We start from the raw sequence: 14,907 nt of genomic DNA on the forward strand, positions 1-14,907 counted from the left end.
AGAAAACTTAAAAATTATAAAAAGTAAATGTCAAAATTATTTTTGCATGTAATTGATTAAAAGGTAAAATAAAAACATTCTCAAAAAACAAAATACATAATAAAAAAGAAGGAATGTTCAGTGAGAGCAGAAATCATTGCTCTTCTTTTTAGGGAGCCAACCCTGCCCCAGGGCCCTAGGTCTATAGCAGAGAAATTAATTTGTGCTGTCCTTTTGTACTGAGAATACTTGGGGTAACTGGGGAAAAGAGTTGAGGGCGGGGAACAGGAGGGTAATGGTAAAGGTTTCCTGGAGAAAGAAGGTTTTAGCCCATGAAACACTACTTGGTGAGGATGTTTCCTGTTCCATAAGGCAGGGCAGGAAGTCTTAAGGAAGCTCATACTTGGAATCACATCCCAGTAAGAGCCCCCCTAAGCTGGAAGAGGCTCCAGAGATTACCTTGTCCTGTCATCCTGCTAATGCTCCCTCATGCCAGAATGTGGGACCTCTGAGAGAGGGGAAGTTCTGCTTGTCTTCTCACCACAGATCCTTCTGCTGCACTGTTTGTGGAGTGAAAGAAAAAGGAGGGAACTGCCAGGGCAGGGGACTCTCCTGATCCTGGACAGCTCTCTGCCCAGTTGCCATCTCTTCCCAAAGATCCTCCGGAACAGAAGGGGTTAAGCTGCCAGGCTGGCCAAGTCCCAAAGAGGAACCTGTGGATCCCACCAAGAGCTGCCTGCCTGCCTCTCCCAGCCAGCTGGTGATCCTGCCCAACACAGCCCTGGCTAAAGTTGGGTTAACTCCAGTATGGGCCAAGCTTGTGGTTTTTCTCCTTTCCTGAGCCTTTGTGTATCTACTAATGATTAATCCCTGCAGCCATTTTTCCAGGGACAAAGAGGGAGGGCAGGCCAAGGCTGCCCAGGGGAGCCAGGGGAACCCACTAGGTTTCGGCATTCCTTCCTTCCTCCAAGAGCCCCACCGTTCACCTTGCCCATGGGCAGCCAGTGACGGGGAAGACAGGGGCACAACGCCTTAGGACAACTAGCAGAACTGGCTCTGGGAGCCTGGAAGTGGATCCCTGGAGAGAGGAGGCAGCCAGGCGGAGCCTGGGCAGGCGGGCACCAAGCTCAGGTAAATGTCTCTGTCCCCACAGGGGACCTCAGAGCAAAACCCCAGGGATTAGCAAAGTCTAGGAAGGATTTGGTCGAACTTGGGCAGGAGCTTCTGTTAGCAGCGGAAAGGCAGAAAGTGACCTGGGGACCAGGGAAATTTCTTGGTTTGGGGGGTTTGGGGCAGGAGAGCCACAAAGTTCATAGAAGGGAGGGAGTTGGCCCATGGGATCAAGGGAAACTAGAAACAGGTCTCTGAGTAGCATTCTCCTCTCCCCAGCCACCCACTAGAGAAGGGAATGAGAGATAGAGTTTTCCAGTATCTGAGACATTAGAATTGGATCCCTTCAGAAACTTCCAAAAGCTGGGGAGAGCTCTTGAGCTCCAGATTCTCTCTCTTAGCCTAAAGATCTTTCTTCTTGTTTAGAGGTGTGGAGGCTGAGGAGACGGTGATGGAGACCCCTGGTCTCCTAACAGGGGTTCAGGTCATAAAATCACTGTTACAGAATGTGTCAGCACTGGGAGAGACCTTAAAACATAGAACATAGACTGGTGGAACTAGGGGGAAAACATAAATGTGAATATCAGAGTTGAAGGGGTTCTGAGAACAGAAATGTCAGTGCTAGGATATACTGTAGAATATAGAATGTCAGAGATTGAGGGGATCTTGGAACCTGGAATATTGGAGCTGGAAGAGACCTCAGAACATATAATGTTATTTCTGAAAGGAATTTTAGAAGAATATCAGGGTTGGAAAAGACCTCAGAACATATAATGTTAGAACCGAAAGGGATCTTAGAACAAAGAACATCAAAACGGGAAGAGACTTCAAAACATATAAGGTCATTTCTAAAAGGGATTTTAGAACAAAGACTACCAGAGCTGGAGGAGACCTCGGAACATATAAAGTTAGAACTGAAAGGGATCTTAGTACATAGAATATCATAGCTAGAAGAGACCTCAGAACATATAATATCATTACTGAAGGAATCTTAGAACAGGGAATGTCAAAGCTGGGAGTAATACTGGAATAGAAAGGGGAGAATGGGTTCTGTATGTTCTGTTCCAGGTAGCCCCCTGCCCATGATGTATGAAAAAAGGTCTTATACAGGCTATGGCCACCCCAGTTCCCGCTATGACTACCCACCTCCCTCAGGCCCTCCTGGCTCTTTCTACTTGGCAGATGTCCCTCCTCAGCACTTCTACCAGTGGAAGTCCCCTCCAGGTATTGTCCGCATCCTGCAAGGATTTGTGGTCTTCTTATGTTTGGCTATTTTTGCCTGTGTGGCTTCCACCTTAGCCTGGGACTATTACGGTAGTGGCAGTGGCCTCCTGGGCTATGGGGGTGGCCTGGGAAGCTACTATAATGGCTACTATGGTGGCTACTATGGAGGCTATTATGGTGGTCTGACCAACCCTCGGGCAGCCAACGGCTTTATGATCGCCATGGCCGTGCTCTGCTTCCTGGTGAACTTGGGGCTGGTCATAGCGGGTCTGTCCAAAGCATCAGGTTCCCGTTCTCGCCGGTTCTACTTGCTGGTCACCATTCTCAGCGGCCTGCTGGCCTTTGTGATGCTCATCGCCTCCATTGTCTACGTTGTTGGAGTGAATCCCCGGGCAGGGCTGGGCTCCAGCTCTGGAAGTCTCTACTACAACCAAATGTTGATGCTCTGCAACCAAATGATGTCACCGGTGGCAGGGGGAATTGTGAACCAGTACCTCTACCACTACTGTATGGTGGACCCCCAAGAGGTAAGAGTCACTGGAAGATCACACATTCCCAGAATCCCACTGCACACACAGCTAGAAGGGAACTCATTGGGACAAAGGACAGTGAATAGAGCCCAGAACTGGGAGTCAGAAAGACTGGAGACACTCACACTCAATAAAAATCTAAGTAATAAGATTCTCAGTAACTTTCTTAAAGGAAGGGATGAAAAAAATATTTACAAAGTTCCTTGGGCCAAGAATTTTGTTAAGTATTCTATAAATATTATCTCATTTAATCTTTTCAACTTGATGATATTATTATTCCCATTTTATAGAGACAAAGAAGACAGATGGAGGCTAAGTACCTTGCTCAGGGTCACAGGGCTATTAAGTGCCTGAGGATGGATTTGAATTCAGATCATCCTGATTCCAGCCTCAGTGCCCCTTCTAAGGGGTTACCTAGGTGCCTCTGTTGTGCCTCTGTGCTTCTGTTGTGAGGGCCATCAATAGCATCAACAATCCCTAAAGACAGACTTCTTCCCACAAAGCCTTCTGTTCAGTTCCATCAATTGGGCCTCCTTGGGTATGGGCATAGACTACCAAGGTGGTACCCCATAACTTCTATTATGTGACTTCCAGCCTTTTGTGGACTCTCTCTCTACACCTCCATTGTCCTATCTATAAATGGGGAGATTCATCATTGCCATTTTTTAAAGTTACAAATGCAAGTAACTGTTCTTGAGATTTCTTTGACAAGAGAGATACATTATTGTGGTATATAGTCTGAAAAGGAGGTAGCTGGATGACCCAGGGCAAATCATATAATCTTAAAATGTCTTTGAAATGTGTTAGTATTTTGTTACTATTATAATATTAATAATGGTAATTATTATTAATAGTTATAATGCTACATTAGTAATACATTTTAATATAATAATTAATGATAGCATTATTATTTTAATAGAGTTGGTATTCTAATGACAGTTCCTATAAGAATTTTCTATGTCACTCAGTCTGAACTCAACATGTAAAAACATAGGTATTAGCCACCGCTATCCTAATTACCCACAACTGAGATAGGAATTTCCTGATTAAATGACAGGTATACAAAAAAACCAGTCATCACTCTTATTATGTTCTTCTTCTGCGTGCTCCGGTGAATCTGATATCAGCATACTATAAGAACATTGTCCCTATCATCCAAGTACATTATAATGATCTGTTGTTGGTACAGAAATGTCTATCAGCTTGACAGCTCTCTTCTGAATTGGGAAAATAAGGATAAATCTCATCTATGAAACAAAGGGTTTGGCCTAGATGACTGCTAGAAAACCGCTGAATCTGTGATCTGAAAACCACAGTTTAGATAACGATAGTGCCGATGATGCGATGGTGGTGATGGTACTAGTGACAGAGAAAGGATGGTGACAGGATTGTAATGGTGATGAAAGAGAGGGCAATGTTGGGATAATGGTGGCTGTGAGGATGACAGGGTTAGAGACAGTGATGTTGAGGAAGAGGAGGAAGAGGAAGGAGATGATGGTGATGCTGCTTGCTGCTGCTGCTGCTGCTGGTGATACGGAGAAGGAAGATGCTAGTGGTGGTGGGTCATGATGGAGAGGGTAAGAATGAAAATGACTCGGGTGATGGCAATGGGTGTGGCAGCACAGCAAATAGGGAACTACATGGTTCAAAGGATTGTAGATTTAGAGCTGGAAGGAAGGTTGGAAGGCAATGAGCTATTTACAGTTGAGATAACTGAGGCACAAAGAAGCCTGTCTAGTGATTTGCTCAAGATCACTTAGTGTCTAAGACAGGATTTGAACCCAAATTCTCCTGACTCCAGTTCCAATGTCTGATCCACTCTGCCAGGCTTAGAGACAGAAGAGAAGTACCTGGGTTTGAATTCCACCTCTGATACTTCACTAATTGAAGCAAGTCACTCTCTGAGCCTGTTTCCTCATCTATAAAACAGAACGATAATAACTATGTATCTGCCTCACAAGGCTGTCAATGAACTCAAGTCCACAAAGTGCTTTGCAAATCTTAAGATTTGGCTTTGGTAATTTTGCTAAAGGTAAAATCTCTGCCTTCCTGAACCTTGGGACCCAATAAAAAAAAAAAACCCTCCATTTGCTTTTCCATAACTGGGAGCTGAGCGGTGGAGCAGACCAATCCAACCACCATTTTGTCTTTAGAGTATACAATCTGTTCTTCCAAGTGTCTCTAAGACAAGAGCCCCATATTGAGTAGCCCTCCTTGGCCACTGTTCCTATCAGACCTCCCTGAGATTCTCCCATGCCTAAGATCTTCCTCCTTGAAATTCCCACATTCCTAAGATCACTAAGAGTATCTGCTATCTCCAGTTGTGACCACTGGACCCAGATGGCTCTGGAGGAGAGAGTGGGGCTGGTGACTTAGCATAGTCCCTCCTCACTCAAATCCAATTCTTCAAGAATGAAGGACAAAAAAATATCATCAACAAGGACAACTTACAGTGAGAGACCAGCTCCTCTGGTCTACCTTTCTGTACCCATGTCCTTCCTTCTCATTGCTAATGACCCTCCATATTCTCCAGGAGTTAAAGTGTGACCCTTCTATTGGGTGAGAAAGTTCAGGCCAGAGAGAGAAGGCAGAGGTTTAGAACAAGTCAGAATCAGAGTCAAAGTCATTCAACATGCTTTAAGTATCTACTTGGAGCCAGATCCTGTGCTAAATCCTGGGGATCCAAAGAAAGGTATAAGATAGGCCCTGCCCTCAAGGAGTTGACAATCGAATGGGGGGGGGGATTTCATAAAATTCTGGAGTGAGAGAGGGGTTTCCTGGTGGCTCAGGAGAGAAGCAAGTGGTGCCTGATGAACAGCTTCAACTGAGGTGGGAAATGATCTGAGGAGATGTATCTCCAAATTGATTTCTTACATCTTACAAAATGATGAGTTTCTGGAGATGATAAAGTTCAGGAAAGTAGCTGGGGAGAAATGATGAGAATTCCCAGGGTGCCTTCAAGTGAATGACAAGAGCCTAGAGATGGCAAGTTTGAAGGTGACTTGCCAGTTCCAGTCTCAAAGTGGGCCTCTCCCACTGCTGCCATCTCTAACAATGACTGACCATATACTTCAAAGTCCAGAGGGTGGCCCCTCAGCCACGTTCCCCCCTTTTTCCTCCCCCCAGGCCGTGGCCATTGTCTGTGGCTTCATCATTGTTGTTCTTCTCTGTGTCATCTGTTACTTCGCCCAGAAGATCCGTCACAAGATCTGGAAGTATGGGAAGCCCAATATCCTTTGGGACAAGCCCCTGGCTACAGCAGAGGGACCTAATGTGGAGGAGTGGGTAAGCAGGTTGGGGGTATCCTAATATGAAAAAGTGAGCAAACAGACTGGGAGGTCCTAATATGGGAAGTAGGTAAGCAAATTGGGGGGCCCTAATATGGGGGAGTAGGCAAGCATTTTGGGGTGGTGTCCAATATAGGGGAGTAAATATGCAGATTGGGGGAGCCCTAGTGAAGAGGAGTGGGTAAACAGACTGGGGAGTCCTAGTGTGGCAAAGTAAGCAGTCTGGAGGATCCTAAGGTGAGAAGTAGGTAAGCAGGCTTGAGAAATCTCCTAAGTCAAGTGGTGTGCCAGGGTCATGCAGATCATAAATGTTTGAGCCATGATTTCAACTCAGATCTTCCACTACTGAGACCAATGTTCTATTCTCTGTTTCAGTCAAAACATCTGGGGTCCAAGCTTTTATCTTCCCCTCCCCCTGACTAATTAGCTCTATGATCTTAGGCAAATCTCTTTTTTTCTATTCCTTGGTTTTTTTTTTCCTTATCTTCAAAAAATGGGGATGAGAAAACTAGTACTTATCTAACTGGGGCAGGGTGGGGTGGGGAAGAGGGAAACATGGTAATAAGAAAAGTGAGATAGCACTTTAGGTAGAGTTTGAACAGGGTTCAGGAACACCTGAGTTCAAAACTGACCTCAGACATTTACTAGCTGTGTTACCTTGGGCAAGCCACTTAACTTCTGTCAGCCTCAGTTTCCTCATTTGTAAAATGTGGAAAGTAATAGCACCTCTCCTCCTCTATGAGGATCAAATGTCATAATATTTGTCATGTGCTTTGCTACACAAATAGCTATTATTAGAGAGATTCTAAACATAGGGACAGGTCCTGTGATTTCACTGATAAAGGGAAACTCCTATATCAACACAGCTTCTTAATTTTAGTCTCAGATGCTTGCCTAGAGTACTGAGAAGTTCAATAATTTGTCCAGGGTCACAAAACCAGTAGATGTCAGAACTCGAATCCAGGTCTTTTGATGGATCCAAGACCAGCTCTCAATCGGTTATTGCCACGATGCCTCCTTAGAGAAAAGGTACTGCAGTATTCATCCCCTCAGAGCCAGTTTGCTTGCTTTGGTCTCAGTTGCCACCCAGCCCCAGTGGAGAGCTTGGTACCAGGGTCCCAGGCCCTGTCCACACGGGTCCCACCCCTCCATTCCCTGTTTGCTCAAGATAGTCTGAGTTTCTGTATGGAAAATGATTAACCTTGAGCCCGGTCAACTGGCCAGGAGGCAGCAGCAGAGAAAGAAACAGGCCAAGGCGGGGTATGCTACTGCCATGCTGCCTTCATCTCTCACCATGGGGGTGGGAGGCAGCCGGGGAGGGGACACATGCTTGGAGACACCCCACTTTGGGGAGAGAGAGACTCTCAAAACTCAGACACATTGTCCAGGAACGCTCTAGACAACTCTTCTAACAAATGGCCATCTAAGGATGGGGAGATCACCACCTCCCAAAGTAGTCTATTCCATATTTGGGTCTTTAGAAGGTTCTTCTGCTAACAAGTCTAATTATGCTTTTCCCATTCATGGTTTATGGTTCCCAGAGAAAGGACAGAAAGGACAGAATAAATTTACTCCTTCTTAAATGGAGCAGCCTTTCCAAAACCTCACAGTGATGGGCATCAATTCACCCAGATTTCCAAAGCTTCTCCAGGGCCCAAGGCTATGTGCTGGGGGGGGGGGGGCAGGGTAAAGTGGGGGGGTGGTTCTTAGAGGAGACTGACCTTGGAAGAATTTGGAGAAGCAGAGGGACCAGAGGAACATGAATTTTGGAACTGGAAGGGACAGTAGAAGTCAGATAGTCTGGCCCTCTCAACTTACAGTTGTAGAAACTGAAGGTCAGAGATGTTAAGGGGATTGCTTGGTCGCATAGTGACAAGAATCAGAACTCCAACCCCATTCCCCTTACTTCAAATACACTTTTTTTTTGTTTTTTGTTTTTTTGCAAGGCAAACGGGGTTAAGTGGTTTGCCCAAGGCCACACAGCTAGGTAATTATTAATTAAGTGTCTGAGGCCGGATTTGAACCCAGGCACTCCTGACTCCAGGGCCGGTGCTTTATCCACTGTGCCACCTAGCCGCTCCTTACAAATACACTTTTTACAGAGTTCTCACTGAAAATAAAAGGGGGTGTGGTCCATAGAATCAGACAACTTCAATTTTAATCCCAGTTCCATCACCCCCTCCCTGTTCTTTGCCTCATTCTCCCCTCCCCCCTGCTGTAAAATGGGAATAATACCTGCCTCACAGGATCATTATAAAGAACAAACAAATAAAGCCTCTGGACAACCTTAAAGGACTACAGAAACAGAATCTGCAAGTAAAGAAATCTGCTGTGGTCAGGGAGCAGGGAGACTAGGTGGTTCAGTGCATAGAAAGCCTGGGTTCAAATAGGAACTCTGCCACTGGCTAGCTGTCACTTTTTGTGACTTTGGATAAGACATTTAACCTCTCTAGGCAAAGGTAGGGGTATTTCCCCTTCTACTAAATGAGGAAGATTGACAGCAGAGATTGAGGAACTGGAGCCCACATTCCAGATGTGAGGACCCCTACATGATAAAGGCCACCACATCTGAGAAGTTTTCTGACAGATCCTTTGTCCTTTGTGTAACCATAGGGCTAAACCATGTCCGGAAGTGAGGTTTCCTCCTGGGAGAATTTTTAAAGTACACACAGGGAGAGGAGCAAAGATAGGCCTGTCCTTGATGTGTCTCGGAATTCAAGTAAACCCAGGATGTGATTTTTAAGAGGTGGGGGAGGAGCGATCGAAATCTAAGTTTTATGGTTTGGAGTGAGGGAGGGGGTTGGGATATAGTACAGAGAAGGAGTAAAGAGAAAGATCTGAAGGAGAGAGGAGCTGAGGAGGCAGCACTGATAGAACCCTTCCTTGCCCCACCCCCCACATTTATGGGACAGTTCATAAATTGACCCACAATTCCTTTAGAAAGTGGAATCTCTATTGTTCTTAGTCCCATTTCACAAATGAAGAAACTGAGATGGGAGGGGACTTCAGGCTCACATAGGCAGCAACTGTCAGAGCTGGGACTGGACCCCAATCTCCAAACCCAATATTCTTTCTGCTATCCATACTGCCTTCCTGGGGCCCTTCATCTTACTCACTCCTTCCACTCTCTAAGGAGAGACAATCATTAACCTTGCTTTAGGAGGACTCATGGTCTCAAATCTTAAGGAGAATCACGGATAAGGAGGCAAAAACTTGGGGGGGAAAGGAAGGGCCTGGATGCTTCAGACTAGTCCTTGACTAGTTGAGTGTGAAGTCAATCCCTCCCCATGCCCCACAAAAACACTCCCTTTCCAGACACTGCCAGGGCTAAGGACTGGAGATTGTCCCCCTCTTATTGGCCACAACTCTTAGACTCACACCCTCTTAGGGCTGGAAGGGACCTGAAGGTCTTCTGCCCCCAAGCACCCAGTGCCACCTATTCTTCCCAGCCTGGCTCGGTTATGACTCATCTGCCAGGGGCTATTGTACCCACCTGGACAGGAAGCTGCAAGTCTCATCACAAAGTAACAAATCTTCATGCCTGGCTGTTCAAGAGATAGATAATTCTAGAACCCAAGTTCTAACATCAAGGTGCTTGATTTAAATAAGTCATTTTCTTTTATTGTGTTTTCTCCATCAACAAAATAAGTTCCCTCTGAGCTCTAACATTCTCCATTCTAGGGTCTCTTCTAGTACCAATGTTCTATGTTTGTGGTTCTGAGTTCTAACATCTGTTCTATGTCTGACATGCTATAAGTCTAGGCCTCAATGAGTTCCCTACTAGGAAATGGGCATAGTAAGAGTTTGAGGACCATTGAGAAGGATCTTTTAAATTCTAGAGTCATCAAAATGGAATCTCTTACTGTTTTTGTTGTTTCTAGGTGAAGAATGTATCTGGTGATGCAGGTACTCAGGATGAGACAGCCACATTGGCATACTCAGAGAAGCCCACCAGCCCCCTGACCTGTGCTTTCCTGCCACCTCAGGAGAATGGCTATGGCCACCCAACCCCTAACAGCCCCAGGTGGGCATGGGCTCCCTGGGGGTGGGCACTTTATAGGCCAGAACCTCTACCCCTTCCCACAATCTACAGCTTGGGCACAAGAACTCAGCATTCTCTGACCCTTCTCCCAGTCCCCCACCTCCTGCAGGGACCAGTTCTCCAGAAGAAAAAGACAAAGGGCCCGTGACTCGGCCCCCCGCTAGGCGGGGCCACCGCCAGAGACTGCGTCCAACAAGCCTGGAGGAAGCACAATATGAGACAGATTATACCACAGCGGCAGAATCCAGTGAAGAGAGGGACCGGGATGACTGGGCCAGGTGAGGCGAGGTGTTTCCACTGGGCTGTAGACCCTCACGAGGCAGTCTCCCCAGCATTCAAAGGAGCTTCCCTGGAGAGAGGGCGAAGGGGAATAGGTACTTTCCCCTCCCCCCCAGGCTCTACGTAGACCTTGCTATTGACTGGTATAGGCATCCCTCAGAGCCTGGTAGGCATTAGCTCTCCTTTGTTGGCATATGGACATCTAGGCCTCTAAGATAAATGGATATACAAATCCCTAAGAATCCAGGGAGGGAAGGGGGGGAAATTGGGAGAAAAAAAGGAAGGGAAGTTGAGATCCCATCAGTACCCACACCCCCCATCTTGCCTGCAGCCTCTACCCACCCATCACCTCAGATGCCATCCGCCAGACCTATAAGGCAGAGTTCAACAGTGACCTTCAACATTACAAAGCCCTGTGCGCTGAGATGGATGACATTGGTGCTCAGCTCACACAGCTCAGTCAGGAGCTGGACTGCCTCCCTGAAGGCAGCTTACGCTACCAGGTGAGGATCCCTCCCCAAGATCAGGCAGGTTTGTTCAGGCTGAAGGCAGGAACCAAGGGTTCTAGTATCTTAGAACATAGAGCTGGAGATACTAAAGGAAATTTTGAATAGAGGATGTCAAAGAGAGACACTTTTTTTTTGGCAAGGCAATAGGGTTAAGTGACTTGCTCAAGGTCACACAGCTAGGTTAAGTATTATGTGTCTGAGGTCAGGTTTGAACTCAGGTCCTCCTGACTCCAGGGCTGGTGCTCTATCCACTGCGCCACCTAGCCGCCCTGAGACATTCTTTAATATACAGAATCTGAGCTGGGAGGGCCCTTTAGAACACAGAATGTCACAGTTGGGAGGGCCCTTTAGAACACAAGATGTTAGAGCTGGGAGGGCCCTTAGAACAGAGAATGTGAGAGTTGGGAGGAACCTTAGGACATGGAATATCAGAGCTGGGAGGGTCCTGAGATCACAGAATGTTAGAGCTGGGAGGGCCTTAGAACATGGTTATCATAGGAGGGTCCTTGGAATACAGGATGGCAGAGCTTCAGGAGGGTCCCAGAACAGGGAAAATCAGAACTACTGGAAGGTTCCTTTTTTTCAGTTGACACTTGCACAGCTCTTTTAAAGAGCTTTACATCATCATCCTACTTCACTTTACAATGTTCCCATTTTGTAGATGAGGACACTGAGGTCCAGAAAAGTAACTTGCCCTTGGTCAAACAGTCAGTAAGACTGGATTCCATCCCAGGTTTCTCCTAAACTTTTCACAGAACATAGAACTTGGAATGTCAAAGCCAGAAAGGACCTCACAAACCATCCAAGGATCAAATGAGATATTTGCCAAACATTAAACATAATGCTCTTAGGAGACTCTTAATAATATCTGTTCCCTTCCCTCCCTTGCCAAATTGTCCAAACTCTTCATTTTGCTGATGGGGATACTGAGTCCCAGAGAGAGGAAGTGATTTGTTCCAGTCAGAGTGATAAGCCTGGGACCGGAACCCCTCATCGCCAGCCCCAGGGCTCTCCCTGCACTGAGTCGGTCCTGCCTCCTCTCATTCCCCCAAGGACAAGCAGTACTTTAGCAGGAAACTGCCAGCTCAGCCCCTCCTCTGGCTACCTAGAGAACTGGTTTGCCCAGGGCTGGTGTCACTTCACAAGAGGCCTTTGTTCTCCCACCTAAGCCCCTTTCTTCTCCCAAAACATTGGACAACCAGGGCAGTCCCATCCCTCAAAGAAAAGGAATGAGCCCTCCCCACTCTCTGCCCCCCAGGTCAGGATCCTGATGCAGAGCCAATTCCACCAGACCCCTCAGCTTCCTCTGTTAGGCAGGCTTAACAAGGGACATCCCATGAGGGAAGGAAGCAAGAATGAGGACCCAAGAAAGACAATGTTGTGGGATAACGAGAGCTACGGATGGTTAGGACACCTGGGTCCTGGATTTCAATTGTACTTTAGTGAACCTCAGTTTCCTCATAGATCAAATGAAGGAAAAAAGAATCTGTCAAATGGTTACAATGTGCTGAGTACTTTTACAAACGAGCAAGGTAGCTTCTGACCTCAAGGAGTTTCCGTTCAAATGGAGAAGACCACCCGAAGGAAGGCAAAAGTTAGGCGCTTGGGGATGCACCCCTACCAGTGGCACAGCTCTGAGATAGATGACTAGGATCATGGACCAGGGACTAAGTAAAATAAAAGGAAAGTTATCAAAGTCCAGAGCCCCAGATCCCCAGAGATGGGACTCAGAGTTCTAGGGAGAGAGAGCTGATCTCAGGCAAGCGTGGGTTAGAGACAGCAAGGAGGTGGCTGAATGAGCCCAGCAGATGGTAGGGATTAATAATGGGGGCTAAAACTTAAATGTTCCCATGATGGTGATGATGATGATGATGATAATTGTCCTTTGTTCTGGAAGAAGACCATGACATCAGGCAGGTGATGCCATGACATGACAAGCAGACAAACTGGATTTGAGTGAGGGGAGTGTTGTGTGCTGTCACCAGCCTCACTTTGTCCTCCAGAGCAATCTGGGTCCAGTGGCCTGATATGAATCAGGGTGACTGGAGACGGCTCTGGATGTCAAGCAATAAGGGTTAAGTGACTTGCCTGAGGTCACACAACTAATAAGTGTCCCATGTCTGAGGCTAGATTTGAACTTGGGTCCTCCTGACTCCAGGGCTGGTATTCTATCTGCTGTGCCACATAGCTGCCCCATAGGATTATTATGAGATGTGAACTCTTATAAAAGGGGACAGGCATGGGGAGAAGGGGGTTCCTGGTGGAGTCTGCAGGATCATCCCATTCCTTTTTCCCCAGGGTGTTGCAGAAGAATACAATCGACTGAAGGACCTGAAGAGGGTAAGATGCCCAAGGTTATGCCTGGGAGCCCTTCATCTCTATCTCCCCAGGGAATTGGGCTTGCCCCCTCCCTTGAAGTACCAGGGCATCAAGCTTGGGCTACTTAGAGCTCCCCTTCCCTCTGGGGAGTTATTTCTGGGGTTTGGAGGGAAGGTTTGGAGCAGGGCATTGGGTACCCCAGTCTCCCACCAAGGCTGGTTAGTTAACCATTTTGTCTATTCTTTCTCCCCTCCCACCAGAGTCCGGAATACCAAAGTAAGAAATTGGAGACCCAGAGCCTTCGAGACAAGCTTTGCCATATCAAGCGCATGGTTGGAGCCTATGACCAGACTCGAAGATAATGAGGAGGGTCAGGCCCTCTGGGAGTTGGGTTCCCAGGCCGTTGGTCTAGGAACTGTCTTTATATACCCAGGGGAAAAAATGGATGCCATGAATCCTGCCTTCTCCCACCCTGTAGTGGGGAGCTAGCCTCCCCAAGCTTTCCTATGAACTGCTTAGCACCCAGGAAGAGAGGAAATGGCAGTCAGAAAGGGTGGCCCCAGCCCCACAGAGGGTTGAGGGTGGGAGGTTTAGCAGCCTGAAGCTGATTTATACAATAAAGTCTGTTCCACCCTGTGGGAAGGGGCCTTCCCTACTGTGGGAAGGGGGAGGGGGGCAGGTGGCTTAAATGCCCCAGGTTTGGCTGCCCTGGTTATTGAGATCTCGAGGACTCCAAATTAGGTAGTGGATGCCTCAGACAGCAGGCATTAGGCCAAAAAAAGGATCAGACGGCAGGTCTAAAAACGTCAGAAGAAAAACCAGGAAGAAATCCCCAAGAATTGGGGAAAAATCAGATAGGGGGTATAAAAGAAATGGACCTGCTAATGTTCTTTAACCTTTCCTTTAGGGAGGGGTGAGACACTGGTGATCATAGCCTTGCTCTTATCCTGAATCCAGGGGGCCCCATTACCTGGCCTTCTACTGAAGAAGCATCAGGTTCACCCCTTTCCTCTTCCAGCTGGAAGAGATACAAAAGAATTCCTACTTCTGCCTCATCTCTGATGGGGTGGAGGAGGGAGGAGGAAGCCAAGATACCTCTGCCCATTCACATACCCTTCAGAGCTGAGAAGTAGGGAGTCTTCACCACCAATAACTGGAGTCGTCTCCTCTCTTGGGTCTTCCCATCCAAGGATCATCTAGACCACCTAATCTTTTGGGGGAAGGGGAGAGGCCTTCATCGTAAGAGGTACCAGATGGGACTGGTGAAGTTTGGGAAAAGTTGGGAAATTGATTTGTGGGAATCACAATAGGAATAGTAACAGAGTTACTATTATAATAATAGGAAAAGTAACACAGAGACAGAGAGAGAGAGAGAGAGAGAGAGACAGAGACAGAGACAGAGACAGGAGAGACAGAGAGATTGGAGATCAGGGGATTTAGAGATGGAAGGGGCCCTCTCAATTTACAGATGTAGAATGTGGAGCTCAGAGAGCTTAGTGGCTTGACAAAGGTCATACAGCTGGTCTTTACCACAAGCCATGGCTTTCATGAAAAGATAAGAGAGAGAGAGAGAGATCAGACAATGGGAGGGGGAGGCGATAGAGAAAATGGTATAAAAGAGAAGAGTG

At 47.0% G+C, this 14,907-nt stretch overlaps 1 protein-coding gene across 2 annotated transcripts; it reads left to right on the forward strand.

Moving 5' to 3' along the window:
- Positions 1-499: 499 nt before the first annotated feature.
- On the forward strand, positions 500-14,891 carry LOC141500899 (occludin). Of its 2 annotated transcripts, XM_074204451.1 has the most exons (9): positions 500-1,110; positions 2,158-2,840; positions 5,970-6,128; positions 7,058-7,159; positions 10,012-10,154; positions 10,265-10,450; positions 10,783-10,954; positions 13,259-13,300; positions 13,540-14,890. In XM_074204451.1, the coding sequence occupies exons 2-9, from the start codon at positions 2,172-2,174 to the stop codon at positions 13,639-13,641; spliced, it is 1,575 nt and encodes a 524-aa protein (XP_074060552.1). In that variant the 5' UTR covers positions 500-1,110; positions 2,158-2,171; the 3' UTR covers positions 13,642-14,890. The 2 variants fall into 2 exon arrangements, with proteins under 2 accessions (XP_074060552.1, XP_074060553.1); XM_074204452.1 differs by lacking the exons at positions 500-1,110; positions 7,058-7,159 and having other exon boundaries at positions 2,118-2,840; positions 13,540-14,891.
- Positions 14,892-14,907: the final 16 nt, after the last annotated feature.

The sequence above is a fragment of the Macrotis lagotis genome, chromosome X, assembly GCF_037893015.1.
Source record: "Macrotis lagotis isolate mMagLag1 chromosome X, bilby.v1.9.chrom.fasta, whole genome shotgun sequence".
NCBI classification, from domain to species: Eukaryota; Metazoa; Chordata; class Mammalia; order Peramelemorphia; family Peramelidae; genus Macrotis; species Macrotis lagotis.

Coding starts and splice junctions, on each gene's coding strand:
- LOC141500899 (XM_074204451.1), top strand. CDS start 2,172: ATGATGTATGAAAAAAGGTCTTATACAGGCTATGGCCACCCCAGTTCC. Junction 7,160..10,011: donor GATGCCTCCTTAGAGAAAAG/GTACTGCAGTAT, acceptor TGTTGTTTCTAG/GTGAAGAATGTATCTGGTGA. Junction 10,451..10,782: donor GACCGGGATGACTGGGCCAG/GTGAGGCGAGGT, acceptor TCTTGCCTGCAG/CCTCTACCCACCCATCACCT.